At 39.6% G+C, this 24,658-nt stretch overlaps 1 protein-coding gene across 1 annotated transcript in view; it reads left to right on the forward strand.

Annotated features, from left to right (window-relative positions):
* PHLPP1 (PH domain and leucine rich repeat protein phosphatase 1) overlaps positions 1-24,658 on the forward strand; it is a 181,747-nt gene that overhangs the window by 84,069 nt on the left and 73,020 nt on the right. The window contains 1 exon segment of the mRNA XM_087961201.1: positions 22,989-23,189. Within this exon segment, the coding sequence (XP_087817327.1) occupies positions 22,989-23,189 (201 nt within the window).

The following is a 24,658-nucleotide window of genomic DNA, read 5'->3' on the forward strand; positions in this document are numbered from 1 at the left end:
TGACTCAGCTTTTATCATACCCATCCCACTGGTGGATGTGTATTTGAGACACCACAAGGTATCTGGGAAGCTGCACTAATGAATTTAGACTGCATCCTCCCCAGGGAGGTGAAATAAAAAGCTGAAAGGGGGAGGGCAGCTAGGGACACATAGAGGAGCTGGGCTAGCAGTTTAGCCTGAAAAGAGCTTAAGTAGCTCTTATGCCATTTAAGTGGAATGTGACGCCACAATCAACTTGCCACGGGACAATTTAACAATTCATTTTAATTATTTAAAACTAGCTTGATACCTGTGCTTCACTCTGAAACTGTGTGGTCGGGTTTAGTTTTGGGGAGGAAAATAAGGGGAAAAATTCTGCCTACCAGCATCCATTGGTATTTAGCTGGCTAGCGTCCTGTCAGTGTGTGAGAGAGTTGAGGGCTGCTTGGAAAGTGAAACAGTATTTGCTATGTGAGCAAGAAGGAGACAGCAAGGAGCCTGGTCTTAGCTCAAGTGTTCTGTAGTAAAGCTGCTTGGTGCTGTGAAAATAAAACTGAAACTGAAACTCCTCTGCTTGTGTTTTGCATTTGGAACAGATTTCTTTTCAGGTGGGGAGGGAGGGGTAGAACTCCTTAGCATCAGAGTGTGTTAATAATAATAATATCCGAAATACTAATGATCTGATGGTCATTTCAAAAAATCCTTTCTTAGTGAGCACCTAGAAGCCAAGAGGAACATACGTGCCAAATTTCAAGTTTGTAGGCTTTACGGTTCTGGAGATTTTGTGATGATGCGGGAGTGATATTTTGTTTTTATAGATACAGATAAATAAATAAATAAAAATTAAAAAATTGTCATTCACATTTTATTTTATCCCTCCTTTTGTACCCTTTCTTTAATGAGTTTATTCCACTATTTCTTTGATATTAGAGTAACTCTTTTCCCACAGTGAGTTGTCCTGCGATGAATTGGCTGTAGCAAGTTGGCCATGGTGAATTGGCTGTGGCGAGATAACTGCAGCAAATTATCATAGACCCACATGGAAGAATGGCATAAAACAAGAACAATATTAAAAGCAGCCACTATCACCACTAGTCGTTTATAGCCTTGACATGAGCCCATTTTTGTGAACGCAATATTGTGACTTTTGATGTCCCACTTCTACCAGATTTAAACATTATACGGGAAAGTATCCTCACCTGATTTTATACCAAAGTTCTGAGAAAGGGTTTTAGACCAGTGATTTGACTTGACAAAATAAGAAAAGCCTCTATTATTTCCTAACTGAAAAGTTGGGTAAGGTCTTTTTTTCAGAAATGTCCTGAATGTATGATTTTAAGTTGTTTCAGTCACTGTTTTGAATTTTTTGAATGCATCGTATTTGCTCCTATAGACGGTCTTCAACTTACTGTCTAAAGTTAAGATGCCGTTAGAAAAAGTTACAACCTGTCCTCGAAGTTATGACTCTTGCACCCCTTCCAAGTTCATGTGATTACATTTTGAGTGCTTGGCAACTTGGCTTCCATTTATGATCAGTTGCAGCACTTTGCAGTCATGTGATCATGTTTTGTGAGGTTATTTGTTATTTTCTGGCAAAAAATGCCCATTGGATAAAATGGATTTAGACGTATGACCATGTGAATCATTTAACAACCAAGTGATTCACTTAACAGCTATGATAAAATCAGTCATAAAATTGGATTTGGTCACATGGTGACTGAACCTAATGGCCACAATTTATGACCAAAATTACCAGGCTGAGTGGTGGTTGTACGTCAGGGACTCCCTATATAGCTGGCTTCTGTTTTATATTTTTGATTTTAAAAATAGCGTTTTTAATGGTTTGCTTTAAAGATTGTTAAGCCATCAAGAATTCCGTGGAGGATAAGCAAGACATAAATGTTTCTAGCAAACATTAATGCCATCTGCATGACAGCAAAAAGGAGGAGCTGGTACTTAATGAGTAACCACAGAACTGAGTGAGCAGATGACAAGTGCGTGATGATGAAATCACACAAGTCCCATGACTTATTTATTAATTAAATTTATTTGATGCCCATTTTATGAGCTGTGGTGGCACAGTGGTTAGAATACAGCACTGCTCACTCCAGAGTTCGATCCTGATCAGCTCAAGGTTGACTCAGCCTTCCATCCTTCCGAGGTCAGGCCACTTAGAGAGGGCTGTAAAGCACTGTGAAGTGATATATAAGTCTAAGTGCTATTGCTATCTCACCTCAGGCAACTCTTATATAACTTATAAACTTATATAACTTACATAAAAAATATAAAATGACTCTTCTATCCTGGTTGGATGTCTTTACTCAACACAACTTGATTGCTGCATTTGCTTGGTTATGTTATGTTGGTTGCAAAGCAACATCTGGAAATGGAGTGTGTGTGTGTGTGTGTGTGTGTGTGTGTGTGTGTGTGTGTGTGTTTGTAGTTGAAATTCCTAACCTGAAGCTGATTGCCCATCTGGGAAAATATATGTCGAGGCTGGAGAAAATAGCAGGGTCAATTTGATAAATTCATGGAATCCATATCTCTAAACCAAACATTTATTCATTTTCTGTACCATTCATGCAAAAAAAAAAATACACATTTTTCTCTCTCTCTTACTTATTCATTTTAATTTAGCTTATTACAGAACTGGTCCAGCACAATATCTGTCATGAAGATATGTAGTCAGGATTAAATAAATCTCCAGCAAAGACAATAAATTATGAGATGCCTCAGGGGAAGAATAGTTTATAGGGCTTTATAGTGCTCTTTCAGGCTGATGCATATTCAAAGCAAACACGTTAGGAAGAAACCATAATCTTCAGCCTTTGCAATTCCAGGATCCATCCAATATCTCTAATTAGGAATAGTAATATTGCAGTTGGTAACCGTCTTTAAGTCAGATGGTGCCCAGCTTAATAATGGGTCTTTATTTGCCAGCTGAAGAGCAATTGCTTTCAATTTAAGAAATATTTTGAATAGGGCAGTATGTCATATACAGGTTTTCCTCGAGTTATGACCACAGTTGGGACCAGGATTTCATTGCTAAGCAAGGCAGTTGATAAATGTTTCACACACACAAATTTACGACCATTTTGCCCTGATCGTTAAATGAAGTATTGCATTTATTTAAGTGAATCATGCAGTGGTTATATATTGAATATGTCACTTCAAACTGTTCCCCACACACGTCCTAAAACTAGATTAAAAAGAACCCAATTAAACAAACAAGTCAAAAACATTATACTTTTCATTTATTTATTGATGAAAATGAAACAAGACTACACACTTTCAAACACCACTGTACATATATTGAGAAGAAGCATTTTTCAGGGAACCCTCACATAAGATATTACCCAAAGCTTATATTATCATACCAATGCAGCCCATCAGTTTCAACAAATAAATAGAAAACTATGAATAGCTTATGAAGGAATGCTTGAAAAAAATCAGTTGTGTAGTTTCCTCCCCCCCCCCCTTTATTTTTATATGAACAAGTGGTTGTGTTTGCTTCAAAAGGAGGCTATTTTTGTTCTAGAACAGTTGGACAAGGAGCCTGCAGGCAAGGCATTATATAAACAAAAAGCTAAAAGTTGTAAAATATTATTTGGATATCAGCCATAACTATATAGAATACTAATCAAGCTGAAAGTGAAGGGATTGTGGAGAGGAAAGCAAGGGGGAAAACCATGAACATATTAAAAAGAGCAGAAACATTAAGATTCATGTTTTCATAAACAAGTTAAGATAGTTATGGAAAGTTTGACTCTACAATGAAAATGGATTTTTCTCTCCTCTCCATTTCTTTTGTTTTTTAATGCTTTATAATTCTCACCTACTGCTATAATTATTAATAACTTGATTTCTCGGTTGTATATGACCTTAATATGAAACATAAAATCTAAATGTGGAATAGTTTTGTGTTTGGAAAGTTAAACATAAACTCAGCCCCACTGAACTGCACCTTATCTTTCCTATGTGTCTTAAATGGTATTTAATTGGCTTTGCCAAGAAAATAATGTACTATATATTCAGAGGGATGCCTGAAGCTATAAATTCATATTTAGGTTTCTGTCTTAGAGTTAGCTCTTCTGTTTCCTATGAAGCTTAGGAATCTTGCTACTCTGTTTTTGTCAGGATATTATACTGTCTCCAAACTTCACTCATTTCTAATAAATTTGCCTGAAAGTATCTAGAAGGTCAGTTTTGATTTTCTAAATTATTTTTCCCCCAGGAACTTCTTATAAGGTAGTCATCCATTTGGAAAATTCTGAAATATGATTTTGGATTACACATTCTGTTTACATAGGTCACAATTGTTTTTTGGGAGGGCTTAATGATACCCCTTTCAACTCTTTTTAATCTTTTTTCCTCTTTCTAAAGTTCTTCCCCCCCCCCTCTTTTTTTGAATTTATCTTTTAACTTTGTAAAAATCTCTGTACGTATGAGAAAATCAAATGTTTAAAGTTGCTACCCATCAATCTTACTTCCATTGCTGTGCAATGGACTATCCAACTATCCATCAAGAATGAATAATCTTTTTCTACTCTCATTTTGAATGCCACTTTTTTCCTTTATTTTTGTCACTGTCTCTTGCAGCTTCTCTCAGTTGGGGTTTCCCCGTAGTTATTGAAGTAAATTTTCCATAATGTCCAGCCAGCAACCCAGAACGAAGGCATGCTGGTTGGAGAAGATGGGTTAAACCAACTTCTAGGGAATTGCCAGGTTGGATACGATGACCTATTTCTTGAGGTGATAGATTAGAAGACTTGTCAATAGACACATCTAGTGGAGTATGTATCTGCTCAACTGGCAAATTGATAAGTTGGTTCCGAGAATTAATTCCTAAAGTTTAGTGCAGCGGGTGCCTCAAAATGCTGAAATTAGAGACACATTTTTCATTGCTGCTAAGTTTGTATGAAAGATTGGACTTTTTTCCTGATTTCCTTCCATCAGCTGCTCAGGTGATAACAATCATAGTTTATTTTAGTCTGGTAGAAACATTGCCGCTGTTCTTTCTGCTGATAGAATCATGGGGCTCTTTGGGTTGACTGCATTAAACAACAGTGTGATTAATTTGGCGTTGTAATTTTGCATGTTTCAGTGTGTCCACTCAAGTATCGTGGAGGGTAAACTATGATTGGTAATCCCAGTTGCTTTATGTGGTTAAATAACCATGGTTAAATAAATTGTGGCAAAGCATGAATAAAGAATTCATTGTGATCTACCCTAGCTGGAATAATTCCCTTTGAGAAGCAGAATACAACTACTCTGCTTAAAGGCAGGAATGTTAGTCCTACGTAAAGGGTCCCCCCTCCCTCTTTAGATGAGTTAATTTGGGTGGAGCAGGCAGACAAAAAGGCAGTGGGCACAATGACCAAAAATGGGAGAAAGATCCCAGAAAGCAAATTTTGCAACTAGACTAAGTGTAAATCTAGTGATTGCCAGCAATTGTTACATGTAGTTGGATAACCATTTAAATCTCTTTTAAACACATGCAGTTAAAATGTTACACAGTCAGCGTAATTAACTGGAAGAACTTGGAATGAATCTTATAGAACCATTGGATGCTGTGGTAAATTTAAATGAAAAATTGCCAAAGTGCAAACAAGACCTAATTGAGTTATCTCTCCTTTAAAAAGGGGGGGGGGAACGGTAACAAAGTTTCACAGTAACACTTTACAGTTTAATCCTTTCTGCTTATTTTATAATTAATTTAATACTGTAGCCTGGGTTACACATGGATAACCCACAAAGGGATTTCTTTTTACGAATGTTTAGATGTTTGAGCGTATTCTTAACCTCACCCTTCCCTTCCTGCATGGGTGGAGATGAAGAAATATGAAATATAAATAGATTGTATGACAAGTAAGATAACATGTGTAGTCTTTCTTCCCCAGGTTTTCTAGCCTTCAGGGGAAAATGTGCTAAAGAGGTATTTTTTTTCCTCATTTAGATGAGGTTTTTTTTTTTTTTTTTTTGAGGGAGTTTCCTTTGACAGAAATTTTAGAGTGTTCAGATTGCAGCCCTTAAGAGTATAACAGGGATCTCCAAACTTGGCAACTTTAAGACTTGTGGACTTCCAGAATTCCTCAGCCAGATAGGCTGGCTGAGGAATTCTGGGAGTTGAAGTCCACAAGTCTTAAAGTTGTCAAGTTTGGAGACCTCTGCTCAGGGGCGGGATTCAAAAATCCCAGCAACCACTTTGCTGCCCAGTTGCTGGGTGGGCGTGGCCTACTGGAACTTCCAGGAGGGCTGTTTTTCATCTTTCCAAGGGCCAGACCTCTGGGAGAGTGAAAATGGCCTCCCTCAGGCTCTGAAGGCCCTCTGGAAGCTGGAAACAGGCCCGTTTTGCGACTTCCGGTATTTCCGGTTTGGCCGTTTTTTGCCTTCCCAAAGGTCTAGAGGCTTCCCTCAGGCCTCTAGAAGGGCAAAAACGGCCTCCCCCAGGCTCTGGAGGGCCTCCGGAAGCGGAAACAGGTCCATTTCTAGACTTCCAGAAGGCCCATTTTTCCCCATCTGCGCGGACCCTGCACTTACCTGCATGAAAAATGGGCCACATGGAGACTCCTGGGAGGGGAGGGGCGGTGCAGGCAGGGCCAGCCAGTCAGTTCAAATACTGGTTCAGCGAACAAGACGCAAATTTAACATCCGGTTTGCTTGAACTAGTCTGAACCAGTAGAATCCCACCCCTGCCTCTGCTGTATAAAAATGTATAGCAAAGGAAATAAAGGAAAAGTCTGCTGTGAATTTGGATGGAAAACATGTGTTTGAGCAGTTGACTCAGTGTTACATGGAACTTACAACTCCTTGATTGTTGTTCTGCCATAGGTTATGGAAAGCTACTTTGTTAAGAATCTGCCAGCTTCAGAATTTCAGTGTCACATGAAGGGGCAAAGCAGTGCTATCCTTTCTGAGCTTTCCATGGCAATGCAGCAAATGATTTAAGAATTACGGCTGTACAGTGTCCAGATTCAAAGAGGAAAAGATTATTTAGAGCAGCGTTTGCCAATTGGTGGGCCGCGGCCCACTGGTGGGCCATGGAAAAATTTGGGTGGGCCGCAGAAGAAATGGCCCCAAAAAGCAATTAATCTGGGCCTTGCAGTTCTCGCGCCTCCCGGCTCTCCAAGGGACCCCGGAGTCAGGTCCCTGAGATGCACGCACCAACCACCCCACACACGGCGGTGGTGGCAACAAGAGTACCCACTCCCACGCCCGCTGTCAGCTCTTCCCCATTAGTTCTCTACCTTTGAATTGCTCTCTTTCCTTGCCCCTCCGCCCCCCTGCCCATGTGCAGGCAGGCAAGGAAAGGGAGCCGGAGCCGTGTGCAGCTCTCAGCTCTTCCAGCCCTCACTACCTCTCCCATCATAGAAGCCTTGGAGATGCAGGCAAAAGCCGCCACAGCGGTAGTGCCCTGAATTGCCTTAGCATGCTCGGTTAGTTAAGAATAGCCCTGCCCAGAGAAGGAGGTGGTGCTGGAGGAGGAGGAAGCAGTAGAGGAGAAGCAAGCAACTCAGGGTGCTACCACTGCGGTGGCTTTGCCTGCATCTCTAAGGCTTCAATGTCGGGAGAGGCAGCGAGGGCTGGAAGAACTGAGAGCTGCACACGGCTCTGTCTCCCTTTCCTTGCCTTCCTGCACATGGGGGAGGGGGGAAGGAAAGAGAGAGAGCCAGGAGCAATTCAAAGCTAGAGAACTAATGGGGAAGAGCTGACAGCGGGCGCTGGGGGAGGGGACTGTTGTCGCTACCGCCGCTGCAGTGTGTGGGAGCTGGTTGGCATGTGCATCTCAGGGACCTGACTCCAAGGAGTCCCTTGGAGAGCCGGGAGGCGCGAGAACTGCAAGTGGGAGCGTTTGATGATTTCAAAGAACTCCTGGAACACGGTAGATTGGCGTTTTGTAGGTCTCAGTGAAAGAGTGAGCTTTGTTGCGTCTCCTTTCCTCCCCTGGTAATGCGAGAGATGCTTTCTCTCTCCCACCACCACCCTCAAATAATCACTGGCTGTGGCTGGGTTTGGCAGCAAAGTGCTAAAGCAAGCAAAGTGCCCCCAGGGACACCTTTCCTTGCCTGTCTCCAGGTGAGGCTGGAAGAGCCTCCCCCCAGCTTTTCCTCGGCTACGGAGCTGAGTCTCTCAATCCTCCACCCGGGTTCTGAAAGGAGCTCCCACTTTCTCCCCCTTCCCTTCCCCCCAATTAATCACCGAGGGCAGCAGTCCTTCTGCAGGCAGATGCCTGCTGAGAAGCCCCTGGAGTGGCAGCCAAGGGGTGCTGCCCCCCAAGGAGAGCAAAGCCCCCTGTCTGCCTCTGCTTCTCCGAGCGACACTTGTCCCAAGGCCCCTCAGCTCACACACACACACACACACACACACACACACACACACACACACACACCGCCCGCTCTTCTGTCTCGTTGGAAGGTGTCAGATAGGGGGAGGCTTCCAGCCGGAACGTTTTATTTTATCATTAAGCATTTACATTTTTGTTATAATTAAATAAGTGTGTGTGTGTATCATGTATGTATGTGTGTGTGTATATACCGTGTTTCTCATAAAATAAGGCCGGGTCTTATATTTTTTGAGCCCCGAAAAAACGGCTAGGCCGTCTTTTGGGGGTGACTTAATTCCCCCTTGCATCCTCATCTAGGCGCCTGCGGCAGCCTCGCCACCAGCCTCTCCTAGCGGGTGATCATGGTGAAGCGCAGAGAGCTCCCTACTCCCACCAAACACCTTTGCTGCAGACCCAAGACCTTTGGCACCTGCCGCTGTTGCTTTCCTTTCTGCCCATTCCGTTGCCACGTTTGGAGCTGCCGCTTCCGTGTTTGGAGTGCCGCTGCCATTTGGAGTGCTGCTGCCATTTGGAGCACCACCGCCACGTTTGGAGCTGCCGCTTCCGTGTTTGGAGTGCTGCTGCCATTTGGAGTGCTGCCGCCATTTGGAGCACTGCCGTCATGTTTGGAGCTGCCACTTCCACGTTTGGAGCTGCCGCTGTGTTTGGAGTGGCGGCGGCGCTCCAAATGGTGGTGCTCCAAACAGCGGCAGTGCTCCAAACGCGGAAGCGGCAGCTCCAAACGCGGTGGCAGCTCCAAATGCGGACATGGCAACTCCAAACAGCGGCAGTGCTCCAAACAGCGGTGGGGTTCCAAACACGGAAGCGGCAGCTCCAAACAGCAGCAGTGCTCCAAACAGCGGCAGCACTCCAAACGTGGAAGCGGCAGCTCCAAACGTGGAAGCGGCAGCTCCAAATGCAGAAGTGGCAGCTCCAAACGGCAGCGGTGCTCCAAACAGCACGGCGGCAGCATGGGCAGAAGGGAAATCAACAGCGGCTGGCGCTGAAGGTCTTGGGTCTGCTGCAAAGGTGCTTGTAAGGAGTAGGGAGCTCTCCGCGCTCTGCCATGATCACCCATTAGGAGCAGTTGGTGGTGAGGAATTGCTGCCCGCGGGGCGCTCCTAACGGCAAGTCCCCTCGCCCTTCCCCCCATTTTGCATGTTTTAAAATAGGCCTAAATTTGGGGGGAGGGACTTAATTTCACTTTATGCCTAGAAAACATGCTGGGTCTTCCTATTGGGGGAGGTCGTATTGTTGGAGAAACACGGTATATATACATACATACATACATACATACATACATACATACATACATACATACATACATACATACAAATTTATATTTAACATAAAAAATTATATTAAATATATTAGCTTAAAATAAATCGTATTAGTGGCCCTCAGGATTTAAAAGTATGAAGTTTGGTGGTCCCTGAGATCCAAAAGGTTGGTGACCCCTGATTTAGAGAGTGGCGGGGGCCCTGTATCTTTTCCTAGACTCTCTGGGCTTGGTCTCCACAGCTGCAGTCTGAGCTGAGGAAAAGATGCATTTGGTTTAAGGATATCCAGATTGTTGCAGAGTCTGGTTCATATGAGCCCTGAATTTCACGAAGGATAATACCTAAATGGGCACCACCCTCATTGTTAAGATATTGCTCACAAAGTTATATTTGGTTCAAATGTGAGCAGACTTTTAGCAATTCACCGAGTTGTCATAAATGCCAAAACAATTCATACAGAATTGAACTGGTCAGGTTTAACATATTACAAAAGGGAATATTTATGTACTAACCTAAATGTGATTCACTACCCCATATTTCAGATTGGCAGCAGAAATAAACACATGGTTTTTTTTTTAAAGCATTAACTTTTTCTCGGCCTGTTACAAGGCTTGTGATTATTATATATGTGTATTATAATTTGTAGAGTCGTTTACTATGAGAAGGGCAGCAAAATAATTCAATAAATACTTCAAGGTGCTTTGAATCATGGCAAGTACCCTAGTTGCTTGTGTCTTCAACTTTTTAAAGCAGACACATCCTTTTCAAGATACATTTCTACAGCTGCAAAATAGCCCCAGGGAAATATGCGTTTGGTGCATTTCCCTGTTTTCCCCCAAACCTATTTTGGCTTCAAATTTGTGCTTTGCAGCCCGATCTATTATATATATTATGATAAAATGGATCTGTATTGGTTAAACTTTGTATCTTCCTCAATACCAAAAGGGGTAAAAGAGGAGGTGAGGGGAGAGGGAGGGAGAGAGAGGGAGAGAGGGAATGAATTGATTGAACGCTGGATTTTTTTCCAAGGCAGGGCAGAAACTAATAGATTATAACAGCGGTCTTCAATCTTTCTGGCTCGGTGGACTGGTGGAAAGAGGGGATGGTTTTGTGTGCACGCACCACTTTTGCAAAAGCTTCTTTGCGTATGCCTGACCACCAATTCTGCGGCCCGGTTCCTAATGGGCTGTGGCCTGGCACCAGTTGGGAATCCCTTGCTTATGTAATATAAGATCTTTAGGATATTTTGATATCAGTTTTGGAAAGAAGAGCACCATTGTGAAGGATGCAACTGGGCTATTTTATGACTACAGTTAGTCCTCAAGTTACAACCATTCATTTAGTGACCGTTCAAAGTTACAATGGCATTTTAAAAAGTAACTTATGAGCGGTTCTTTCACTTTGCAGCAGGCCGTTGCAGCATCCACAGTCATGTGATCAAAATTCAGGCAGTTGGACACTGGCATGTATTCATTATATTTGCAGCCTCCTAGGATCCTGGGTTTGTCATTTGTGGCCTTCTTAGGGAATTTCTGACAAGAAAAGCCAAAGCAGAAGCCAGATTGTCTTAACAACCACATTAACACTTTGCACATTGTTATGTGTGCACATTTGCACACATAACACTAACCACATTGCACTTAACTGCAATGATTCACTTAATCATGGCAGAAAGGTTGCATAATGGGGGCATGACTCCCTGCTTTACAACAGAAATTTTGGGCTCAATTCTGGTTGTAACTTGAGGACTGCCTGTATTCTACCAATATTTTTGAGGCACCGGGTGAATACACAGTTCATTTTGAACTTACGTATATTCACTGCTCAATAGAAACCAATGATGGTGAAGAAGAGGTAACAAATCTTCATAAGATTCGGACTTGGCATGAAATAAAAGAGCTGTGATAATTGGAATCAACAGAAAGGACTTTTATCTTTCATAAGGGAAACTCACCGTTTTATCTGGGTCTGTAAATGTCCCAGCGAGCAGCACTGTTAAAATAGGTTGGAATTTCTTTGTTAGCATTGGCCAAGAGTGCTGTTTAATTATGGCTTGTTCTCTGCATATTGATTAAGCAAATGTAGGCTTTTAAAAAGTTCTGTGTCTGCTCTGGAAGTCCCCATTTTCAAGCCCATTGAAAGCTGCAAACTTTGGTAATACAATAGATTCTTGGAATTTATTCAGATAACTCATCTTAGGGTATATTAATAACATGACCATTTAAATACTCTGGGCGGCTTGAAACGTGGATGTGTAATAATATGAGTGTTTTGTTCTTTAAGCACTAATAAATTTGTAAAGCTTGTTCTAAATTTAACATAGATACAGATTATGCAAATTAGACAGTTGTTGAACTGGCTGCTTGCCTGAATATCTGCTTTAATCGACCGGTTCAGCTTTTGTAAAACGTATCCTAAATTGTTAGGAAACATTGAGTAAAAATAGATTTTTAGAACTGTGAGAGAGAGATCATAGTACAGATGAAGACCCCAAGTTACAGCCTTTCCACAATATGTGAAAGGAGGCATGGATTGAAATTCTGATTTCTCTTTGAAGCAAGAAATGAGTTTATTTGTGTTGAAAGGGTATTCATATCCCTAGATTCCTGAGTAAACTAGACAGGGCTGTTGCTGTGAAACAAGTTAGGTTTTTGGGGTTTTTTGAAGAGATGTTTTCAGGAGCTTTGTCTAAGTTTGACATCTGTGCCAAAGGTGGAATATAAATATCCCTATACAGTAATTGGCTTTGTTTGGTCCCATCCTTACTTTGTCTTTGAGATGCTGTTACCTCATGAGTTTAAAATATGTAAGTGATATATTGATAACTATTGCATGTGCTTTCAAATAAATTATTTAAGATGTTCATAGGACCTAGTACATGGCGTTTCACTGGTCTAGTCAGCCACGTAAATCATTATCTATAGGAGATGCATAATTGCATCCCAACAAATGGCTTTGTTAAGATGGGATGATGTAAAATGGGATGGCCACCATTCACCCAGCCTTGTTTTCTTGACCTTGCAATAAGATCCCTGGAGGAAAAGGAAGGGAGTTTGAAGCAGCGTTCAACAATTAGAATCCCCAAAAATGTTCACTCCTGACTTCTTCCTGTATTTTCATTATTGTCTGAAGGAAACCCCTCCAAATGGTTCATTCAAATTTTGGATAATGTGATTTAGATGCTGTGATACAAAAATACATTTGGGTGGGAACCAAATTCCCAAACCAACACCCTCCCCAAAGATAAATATTCTAAATTGAGATGATTTAATAATCATAATCTTTTAATAAAAGTGTTTCCTTAAGCATATACTAAACATGATAACTGGCTTCTTTAGTGATTAGCAATTAAATAAAACTTTGAAACTATATTGGGAAGGCATTCTGGGAGTTACAACCAAATATATTTGGAGTCTCCTAGGGTTGAGAAGGTTGTTTTAAGCTGTCCACTCAAGCAGCATAATCTAGTTGTACATTATTTGTCTTTTGCACTATAGAATTTTCATTATTTAGAAATGAGTGCAGTTATGAAAGACTTTGATTTCTGTTGCTGATTGGTATACATGTAAAGACCAATTATTATATTAACTATTAACTTCCCAGTAATCTTCAGAAACAATTTGCTATTCTTACTGGACACAAAACAGTATTTCTTCTATAGTCTTACTTTAAAACTGAATATGGTAATCTGTATCAAAATTTAATCTGAAATACTTCCATGTTTTACTTTCTATTAAGCAATCTGTATTAAAGAATAGTCAATCAAATCCATTTGTTTAGCTTTTCTCTTCCATATTGGGGAGGGATTCTAATTATGTTCAAATAGTTCATGTCTATGTTGATTTCTGTAGGCAACTTTCTCCTATTCCTGAAGTGCTTCAACACAAATTTTCACTGCACCACTAAATGGAGGTAGCTCTTGCTATCTTTCCTAAGTCTATGCATGTTCCCCTTCTCATTTGCTTATTTGAGCCCATTCCTCTTTCTTTTTGGTTAATTGTCCCATAAGTAGACATATCATATTTTGAGTCTTCGCAGAACTGTTTTTCTGTCTTCCATCTTGCACTTAAGGGTTTTCCCCTTTGAACTATTTTAGGTGGCTTTTTGCAAAACTTCACTTATAAAACATATACTGAAATCCTCTGAATGATGTACGTGAAGTCCTCTGCTTGCAACTAGTATTTATTTAGTGACCATTTAAAGCTATAGCAGCCCTGAGAAAGTAGTTTATGAATAGTCCTTGCACTTAGGCCATATGATCACAATTCAAACACTTGGCAAACAACTCACATTTATGACGGTTGTAGTGTCCCAAGTCATGTGGTCACAATTTGCAACCTTCTAACAAACAAAGTTAGTGGGGTGGGGTGGGGTAAGCCAGATTTGTTTAATAATTGCGTAGCTCATTTAACAACCGTATCAAAATGGCCATAAAATAAGGTGCTGACCTGTTTGTTAACCACATCAGTTAGTGGCGGAGGTTCCAGTCCTAATTGTGATCATAATTCAAGGACAATTAGAGCTTTAGATCAAGGGTCTTCAAACTTGGCAAGTTTATGACTTGTGGACAGAATTCCTGAGCTAAGATGACTATAGGAGGAATTCTGGGAGTTGAAGTCCACAAGTCTTAAAGCTGTCAAGTTTGAAGGCCCCTGCTTTAGATCCACAAGCAAGGTAAAACTTAAATTGGAAATAAAGGGAATAGTGGTGATGATTGACCAGTTCCTAGGCTTAGACTGTATTCCATAATTAAAAAAAAAACCCAGAGAATGTATTTCAGAAATAGGATTTCCTTTTTCCTTTCTTTCACATGGAAAAATTGAATGTTATTACATAGTGTATGGTTTTAATCTGAGGTAATAATGTGGTGTCACAATTGTCACCTTGCTTGGAATGAGTCTTTGCTCTCAATAAACCACCACTTAGGATTTTCCAGGGATATAAGAGCAATTGCTGCGAGATATTTTTCCAGATTGACATGGTGGAAAATATTTGTAGCTACAGTGTTAGATGTTGGTGGCTGTTTGGTTGTTTTCCGAACTTGTTCAGTTTCTGAATGTTTCATCACCAGGCTAGCTAACATCATCAACGGAACTTTGATTGAAATGCCTTGTTTCAGTTCTCTTCTGCAAATCTTATGTGGGACTGCTTTTATAGGGTCTCCACATAAGGCATATAAAAGTAGAAGAGAACTGAAACAAGACACTTCAACTAAAGTTTCGCTGATGGTGTTATCTAGCCTGGTGATGAAGTGTTAGGAAACTGAATAACAAGTTTAGAGAATCAAATAACCACCAACATTCTCTCAGATTCTACTCAGCTTCCCTTCATATTTGTAGGTTCAGACAGAACCTGCCCTAGAGCAATTCTTTTTGGTTGATGTTAGTGTTAATCAACCAGTTGTTGTCTTTAAGGAAAAGAATAAAGTATTCTACTTTAGGATGAATGTTATTTGTCTTATGTGTTGCATAGGTTTGGGGAAGAAGGGTTTAGTTAAAAAAAAAAAGGTCGTAAGTCCCGTTTTTAGTGCCATTGTAATTTTGAACAATCACTAAACACATGATTGTAAGCCGAGGATTACCTGTAGCTGCTATACTATTAGTATTTCTACCTCTTAAAAAGCATGCAGCACTCTCATGAGCTGAGAGCTGGATTTGATTTTGGACTTTTCTTGGGGGAGAAAATTTTTCCTAATTTCTGACTTAATCATCTGTTGGAATCATGTCATGATGGTATATATTTGCATAGTTCCATGTTTTAGCTCTACTTTGTGTTAGTCTTTGATGTTTTGTTTTAATGAAACAGTATTCCACAACAGGGGAAAAGGAGAAAATGTCTGCCTTTTCTTTTTATAAAAGAACGGGCCTTAACTTTGCCCATCTGGAAAGAATGTTTAGCTTATAGCAGCTCATGTTAAATTGTTGAATATATTCCTTTTTGCGACATCTCAGTCTTTTTCCCTGGGAAAAAAAAAAACTCCAGCAAATGCTGAGAATGCACATTTATTTTTGATATGTCATGTAAACCAAATCATTACTTATAGAGTTTCTAACATTCTTAAGGAAGCCACAAACTGACTCAAATTCTAAAAGAACACTCTTTGGACTAGAGCATGAATTCTTCTCACCAAAAATCTAAACTAATGTTTGGTGAGCAAATGTAAATTTATTTGGGAGGAAAGAAGGGGAACTGATAGAAAATATAGAGAATCGTTATTTGAAGTTCTGCTGCTCCTGGACAAAAATGAGGGATCCTTGGTGCTCTCTGAACTTGCTTGTTTTCTTGCAGACGATTCATTATCCAAACTAGGTAACATCATCAGTGCATGTACAAAAAGCATAGAATATCATTTTGGGGAGGTTTTCAAAAGAGAACTAGAACAAAAGAGGCTGAATGGAAGTGCATTGGAGCCACTTGGGTCCGCAGTAGACAAGAATGCGCTTGAAAATTTGTAGACAAGGCAAGATATGAATTATTCCACAATTCACAGATGCTTCTTGGCAAAGTTCCACACAAGTGCACAGATTGAAACCATTGTCTTTCTTATTTAGTTTGCTATGAAATGTACACACTGCCTCAATCCAACTGGACTCCATTAGAATGTGCATAATATAAAATAACATAATTTTAATACAACAGTAGAAAATATATATAATAAAACTAAAATGTATTTTGATGGCTCTAGAATCAATCCTAAAACGCCCTCCAGAAAAGCCATTCCCCCCTCCCATCTTTTTGAAGGTCCACAAGAGTTTAAGGTACTGGGCAGCAGTATGAAGACTGATATATGATACATTGCTTTTTGGACCGGCTGAAGTTTCCAGGTGTTCTTCAAGGACATTCCCATGTAAAGTGAGTTTCAGTAATCCAAACAAGAGATAAGAAGAGCATGAATGCATCTTGTTTCAGATAATGCTGTTATTGGAACACTAGCCAAAACTAAACAAGGTCCTTGTATGCCCTAACCTTCACTTGCTCCTTTAGAAAGAGGCAACATTTCAAACATGTGACTTCTGTTTATTTCCCTTTTACAGATAGGAAAGTGGAAAGTGGGAGTTGACCCTTTTGAAAAAAATGAGGACTTGGCTCTCACTCACTCTCCATCATGTAAAAAGTTGCAATTTGTGTGGGGGTAGATATGTGTACAGCATGCCTCATTTTTGCTCAGTTCCAAGATTCAGCTAAAATATCTGTAGGTATCCAATCCTAAGCAATTAGTCCTTTCAGGATGTTTTATATCTATGGATTGAGGCAACCAAACCAAATCCAGTCACCAAGGGTATATTGTACCTAGGCAGATAATTGACAACTCTTTTGTTATCCAGTTTCAAGAAGTAATCAAAGAAGGAATCACATGCCATTTTCATCAACTATTTGATTGTTTGTCAAACCAATACATTTGCAACTCTTTTTCAAGCTTGTTTTTCCATTCCATTAAAGAGTCATTTGATTATTTGGGACAAAACCTGTATTGAATCTTACATGGTAGCTTACACCATTCATTGCAGTTTGATCTTCACGCTGTTTAAGTGTAATATTAATGCTTGGCATTCCTGTTTTTATCAATCATAAAACTCAACTGAAAGTGTGTTTGTTTGACCAATTGTCATCCACAGTGATTTGCTTGCTTGGCTATCAAAAATTACTATTGTGCTGCAAACACTTCAGTAATGGAGGGGCACCAGTCACTACAAATAAATCTGTCTAGGGATACAGAAGAGCAGTTTGATAAGATGACAGTCTTTTGGAATAAAATAAAATATTTTTGCATATTTGGCTGAGTACTGTTGTAGGATTGTGATAAAAATGTCTTGCATTTCATTGTATCCAGTAAATCAACTTTACAGTTCTGCATAAATATGATGAGGGAGATGGTGTCCCTGAATCTGTAAACTGCCTTTTGTGTGTCTCCTTGAATTTATAAATATTTTAATGTTGACATTCTTTTGTAACAGTTGCTTTGCTGCTATATTGATGAGGGATGCTGTTTGAGGCAATGAACTTTCCATGCTGTCACAATGTACTTGAAGGTAATGAGTTTCAGGTTAAAAACCATATAAAAATGATCCACCAAAGCTCTTAGACTTCAAGGGGCAAAGAAATAACCTTTAACTTGTTATTTAGACCAGTCTTTTTCAAATTCTCTGTGAGCAGTGTGTACCATTAAATAAACATTCAGAAGTCCAGGGATCATCCACCTGAACTAGCAACTTCTGTGTTTTTGTCTTTAATAGCACGAGAGGTCGTGTTTTTAAAAGAATGAGTAGCCATAGTGAGATATGCTTCCCATTGCCTGTGCTATAAAAATACTTAATGTTATTTAATGTTACCCAACATTAAGTATTTATTTTAATACTTTGATTATTTGCCATTTGAGGTGGGAGTTGAATCTGTGAGCCTGTTCTGGTTTCTCACAAGGGGTCATGTCATTAAGCGATGGCTGACAGAGCCGTTGCCCATCTCCCGTCTTGCTTTCCCACATTCACCAAAACTGGACAACGGATTGTCATCCCCGAGGGCTGGTTTTTATCCTTTATGGGAGGGGCCATCACCTTCCAGTCTTACTCCCGAGCCGCCCTTGCTGCTTCAGCTGCTCTTTCTTTCGAGCAGCGCTGCGTGCACACACACTGGGCACAGGCTCCCCGGGGTCCGAAGGCAGCACCCCACTCTCGGATAGTCCAGGCCCCATCCCTGAATCACACGCAGGCCCCTCGTCCGAGTCCTCACTATTGGAGACCTCTGCCATCCTCACCTGCTGCCGGCGAATCACAACATGGACGGCTTCTATCATGTCTCCCCTCTGCCTTCTCTTCATTAGGCTAAACCACGCTAGTTCCGTTAGCCATTCATGGCATGATTTAGGCTCGAAGCCCCTTATCATTTTTACTGCTCTTCTGTGCACTGGAGCTTCAGCCTCTTTTCTGAATCACAAGTGTGATCTCACCACTGCACTATGAAGCATTACTATTGCTTCCTGTGATCTTGATGCTATCCCTCAGCCTAGAACCACACTGGCTTTATTTTTGGCAGCTACAGCACAGGACTGACTTTATAGAATACTGGTTTTATTTGTTTGGGGGTGGGGAAGAGCAAGAAATTCAGTTTCACCATTGAAAGTGATGAAATGCTAATGGAACTTCTGGGGGTTTTTTGTGGGGGGGGGAGGCACTCCCTGATATACATAAAAGGAAGTAACTTGCCATTTCTTTTAAAAGAGACATGGGAAATCTTCTAGCCCTCTCAATGTTGCCAAACCAGAATTCGCAACATCCCTCATCATCCTTCGGGAACATCTGGATGGCCACAAGTTCTCCACCCTTTTTAAAATAAAGCATGATTAGGAGAGCCATGTCCTTCACCCACCACAATCTGGTCTTTGAAAATCAGAAGACTTTATCTTTAGTTTAGTTAATCCTCACGGTTCCTGTCTTGATAGACCAACCCAGTCATCTTTTTTGAAGGTACGAGAAATGAAGACATTGCATTTTGTGCCTGAAAGTAGCTATACAGACATAATTCTATGTTTGCCTGAAGTTTCTAGATGGGAAAGCTGGACAGGGGGCAGGGTTAGAAAGGAGGGGTCCTTGGTGCTCTCTGAGCCTTTTTTGTTTTCTTGCAGACATTTCATTAGTCAAACTAGGTAACATCATCAGTGCTAATACTAATACAAATATTCTCCTTTAAGGTTTAGAAAGAAATGGTTACGTCTGTTCTAGCCAATCCAAAGTACTTACTATCCTGACCAGAGGTAATTTTATGTCTTTATATGTTTTTTGAAGCATGCTGCATAAAAATCGTGTGTGCTTAGAAAACATGAAGAAACAGTAGATGATGAGAAACCTGTTACTGTGAAAGCTCTAGGGGAAGGAGTTGTTTTTTAATAGTATTGCAATGCTACTATGATTGAAGTAGGTGTGATAACTAAATTGCTTGATCTGGCCAGAGACGGTCCTGTTTTAAGCAACATAATCTTGGAAGCAAGATAGAAAGGTAATACCAATTATTTACAGCTGTTTTGAGACTAGTTATACTTTATAATTTTCATAAGTTCATGAAACATAAATATATAATATTCAAATAATAATTGATTGACAGATTGTATAAAGGCACAGAAGTGGCAATGCATATTAAACAAATTAAAACATTGAGGTATCAAATAACTCTTAGGTACAAAGCAATAAATGTACTCAAGCTAGTTTATACATATCCTTTGCCTAAAGCAATGTTTAAATCAACAATTATACAGTAGTGTTTAAGTTGAATACAAGGTGGTTCTGTTAGATAAGAATAGGTTATAATTTGAAAGTATATTTATTTCACTTCTGTCTTCTCAGACTCCTTTAAACCTCAAATTCTTCTCTGGTAAAGTCTCTTCCTTAGTTCTACTTCATAATTACAGAACACCAACAAAGCTTTTAGTTCTTCGAAGATTTGGCTTTCAAAACGAATTATATTTTAAGTCTTTTACCTTTGTATCTTTTCACAACAATTTTATTTTAGGGTTCTAGGAGAATAAAGTTCTTACATTTAGCAATTCCTTGTTTAATTACTTGACTGTCCTGTGACTAAACATATTGATTATTTTTAACACACCAGAGCAAGCAGTTTTTTTTTTTTTAGTGTGAGTTGGGTACATATAATATGTTTTGTGGGCATAGGACAAAGTATGGCAATTGCCCTCTTTACAGAGTCTTACATCCTAGAGGCAAGAGGAATAAGGAAACCTCATATATTGTGCTATAACAACTTAAACACTTGATGAAATTATCCTGCAAATCCAAAAATGAGATAAACAAAAGAACCTTAATGTCAAATTTGTAGTATATTATATACTGCAGTGGAGTCCTAAAAATTAATCACTACAGTTGTTCAACACAGTGGTAGTTGACAGGCTTGACCTGAATTGCCATCTTTGGATTGTGCTTTAAGTAGTAGTAGTATGGTGGGAGTGGGCATTTCACTGAATGTTACCAAAACAAATTGTGTCTCTGCAAACTAATTGTATGCTAGAGGGGGGAGAAAAGTGAAGTAGCTTTAATGATAGAGAGAATGTGCTTTTTAAAAAATAAGAACAAACTTACAGGTAAAATGCTACCATGAAAGGTTGGAAGAGAAACTTGGGATCACAAAAGAAAGACACCAGCCTTTTGGTGTATCGGACTCTGACCCTTCCCTATATTTTTATACCCAGATTTGTTGATGTTTTGTCACTGTGCCTTGATGTATTTGATCCCTTCCCCAATATCCGTAGGTGATTATGTGCATTTTGATGTGCATAGTTTTTTAAAATGTTTTTGTACATCAAAAGTATGTTTCTTTTATTAGCTATATTTAATAACCTATCTATGATGCGTAACGGAGTGAGCTCCCGTTACTTGTCCCGGCTTCTGCCAACCTAGCAGTTCGAAAACATGTAAAAATGCAAGTAGAAAAATAGGAACCACTTTGGTGGGAAGATAATAGCACTCCATGCACCTTCGGCATTTAGTCATGCTGGCCACATGACCATGGAGACATCTTTGGACAGCACTGGCTCTTCGGCTTTCTAATGGAGATGAGCACTGCCCCCTAGAGCCAGAAATGACTACCATGTATGTGTGAGAGAAACTTTTACCTTGATAACCTATCTATTCCTTGACCCTGTCGTCAAGGAATTCCAGCTGGTGGGGTCCAGGGGAAAAGCCTTTTCTGCTGTGGCTCCCACCCTCTGGAACATTGTGCCTCTCGAGGTGAGATCCACCTCAACCCTGTTAGCCTTCCAGAAGTGCCTCAAAACCTGGCTTTGCTGATTGGACTGAGGTTCCAATAGGCACGTTCCCATACTGGAGGTGATTAGTGGATTAAAAAAAAAGATACCAACCTGTTGTCCCTATCTTAACTAACTGTGTTGATTTTAACATTAAATTATATTAATGTTTTACATTGTTGTCTTTGTTATGTTGTAAACCGCCCAGGGTTGCTTGACAGCAAGATAGACTGCATTTAAATTTAATAAATAAAATAAAGATATACCAGCCAGCTACCAGGATCCTAGGTATGGTTTGAGGTATATTTCACAATCCCAAATAGATTTTGTGTTGAAAAAGTTAAAATGATTTTGCTTCATGACAGCATAATTTAGTAACATTAAACAGAAGCCGAAAAATGAAATGGAGTATTTTTTTGTTTTTATTGTTTTAAATACATTTTTAAAATTAAATCCTTGAAAAACATTCATCTTATAATCGTACTATGACAGGGCCAGTTTTGCTTTTTTAACAGGCAGTATAATTTGGCCATTCCAGCTTAAGTTAGCAGATTACCATTGGATTAGTCTACTAAAGTAAATAGGTACTGCTAGTATTCCTACTTTTACTATGTTGTATTTCATTCAATTTTATTAAGTCTGATAGAATATGAAGATTCTGTTTGCAAAATTTTAAAACAGCTTTGACTGAGTTGGGGTAAGAGAGAAATATCTTCGTTGTTTATTGGGCACATCTTGACCGTATGCCCAGAATTAACCGAAATGCCATTTCTGTGATGCAGACATCCAGCTAGAACAGGCAATATGTTCCTGAAATATTGGACTCTGTACTTTTGTGGATCAGCCATAGACACAGCATGGCAAGAGTCAAATGGAGGCCAGAACAAACGATGAGTGAAAATTGCTCTTCTGGCAAAATCTTGGCACAGAGCTTGCTTCATCTCATTAATCAACGCTATCCTAATGTATCTTCCGTGGTTCCTGTAGCAGGAATGCTGTGTAGAATTCTCACACAAAGAATTCTGTGTAGAATTCTTTGGCCATCTTAGTCAGGAAATGGTATAAAGAAATGGTGAATACTACATCTTATATGGAAAAATCTTGCTGCTTTAATATACACATGAGAATTGTCCCATCATAATCAAATTATTTTGGTGCTTTAAGGTGTACATTGTATTAAAGGGTTCAGAAATGAAGCAGACTATGTTCATTAAGAGCCTCCTTTTGAGCATTGAATCAGTACACTATAATTAAACCTTTTCTGTTTTTTAGAACCTCTGTCAAGCGATCGACTCAATCCTGTGCTGGGATAACAGACTTTGAGTACCAGTAAAAGGCGCCACAGTGTGGCACCTTTGACTTTTGTCCTGCGTCTTTGATATATTTTTCATGTTTCTGATAGCAATTTAAGCTACTCTCCCTGGAAATCAAATTTGCACAATTTGTCCATAGACTTTATTATCCTTAAAAATATTCCTGGAGCTAAACATTTAAAAAGCAATCGGCAGGACAGTAATTTTCCATGTCTTTGGAGTTACGCTGCTCTTTGTATCTGTCTTTGGGGATATGGTCTTCATTTTGTTGTGCTATCTAGAGCATGTTGAAGAATAATTGGAAAAGCACCCTGACTAATAAAAGTTACTTGCTGTTTCTATTCCAGGAAAGCCCAACAGTACTGGCAACTCTGAACGGATTCAGCTCTCAGGAATGTACAATGTTAGAAAAGGGAAAATGCATTTGCCGGTCAACAGATGGACAAGACGCCAAGTTATCCTTTGTGGGACGTGCCTAATAGTATCATCGGTGAAAGAAAGCCAGGCTGGAAAAATGCACGTGCTCCCCTTAATTGGTGGAAAGGCAAGTTGACAATTTCAGTGTGTGTGTGTGTGTGTGTGTGTGTGTGTGTGTGTGTGTACATTTATTAAAATGAATAACACATCATCAAAATCACGTATTTTAAAAATAGAGTAATACTAAAGGAATTAAACAAACCAAGAAAAAAAATGCCAGAGCAGTATTAAGAAATAAAACCATGGGCCGGTTCTTCACTGTTTCCAGAGTAGCCGCATAGACCAGATCTAAGTACTCCATGGGCCGGATCCTCCCCACCCCCGGGGCCCTGAGTTTGACACCCCTGATCTAGCATGTCAAAAGAGTGGATAATTTTTCTCCAAAAATTGTATTACAAATCACAGTGAGCAGAACTGCTTCTTTGCAAAACTTATTCTAGTTGTTGCTACCAACCCTGATAGCTATATACTACTTAAGGATTTAGAAGCAAAGGCTTCCAGGGTTCTTCAATTAGCAACTCCTAATACCTTACTTGGGGGTTTCCTAGGAAAGAGAACACTGGACCCAGATAGGCATGAAAAGCACAATTCATTTGAACTCTTCATTTAGCCTTGAAAACATGAATATAATCTTTTTGGTTAAAAACAATGCTCAGTATATTGTTATTCTAGTACGCTGCAAATATTCACAGAACATTTTTAGATTTTGGTAAACGTCATAAGGGATTTGATTCTTTATTAGCAAAGATAGAAGATACAATCTGATATGCAACATTCTGGGAAGTCAGAGTAGAGATGGGGAGATGCATTTTCATGTATCTTTGAAAATACCAGCTAATTCTTATGTTCACCTCTACATCAGGAGTACAGACTACATACTGCTGTACTTGAACTTCAGCTTTGTACAGCCAAATTCATCCAAAGATAGTGTATGCTAGTGGCCCCCAAACTTTCTTCTAGCTTCAGAAGAAAAATTGTCTTCCATGCGCTGGGGAGGGATGGTTTCATGTGCAACCTAGATCCTGCACATGCTTTGCTCATTTGCCCGCCACTTGCATAGCCCCGGTTCCCAGCATGCCATGGACTGGTACTGGTCTGTGGTCCTGGGATTGGGAACCCCCGGAGTATGCAATGAACTGGAAAAACAGAAGTCATCCCTGTGACAATTTGTTAGTTTAAAAGGTCTGGCAGTAAAATGGATTGAATTTTCCTAAAACTGTTTAATTAACAATGAAATCCTATGCATCATATATTTGAAATTATGGCCCATTATACTACTTGAAGCTTATATGATCTGAAGACTTATGACAACTTTTGGTTTGTTTTGGCCCAATGAAATGAGCTAAATTTTGCAATTTCATACTCTTTTATTAAATGTATACATTTTTTGTTATGTGTACATTTCTTCTATACTATGTATACATTTCTTTTGTTATGTTGACAGCCTATCTATCCTTGCGGCTTTTTTTTTCTTAACTGTATTTTTAGTTAATTAATATTTTAGAAGTTTAACCTCTGTCTTAGAATTTTTTTTTAAAAA

Source organism: Notechis scutatus, chromosome 3 (assembly GCF_049901735.1).
Source record: "Notechis scutatus isolate UNSWTSFEM ecotype Mainland chromosome 3, rNotScu1.2, whole genome shotgun sequence".
Taxonomy (NCBI): Eukaryota; Metazoa; Chordata; class Lepidosauria; order Squamata; family Elapidae; genus Notechis; species Notechis scutatus.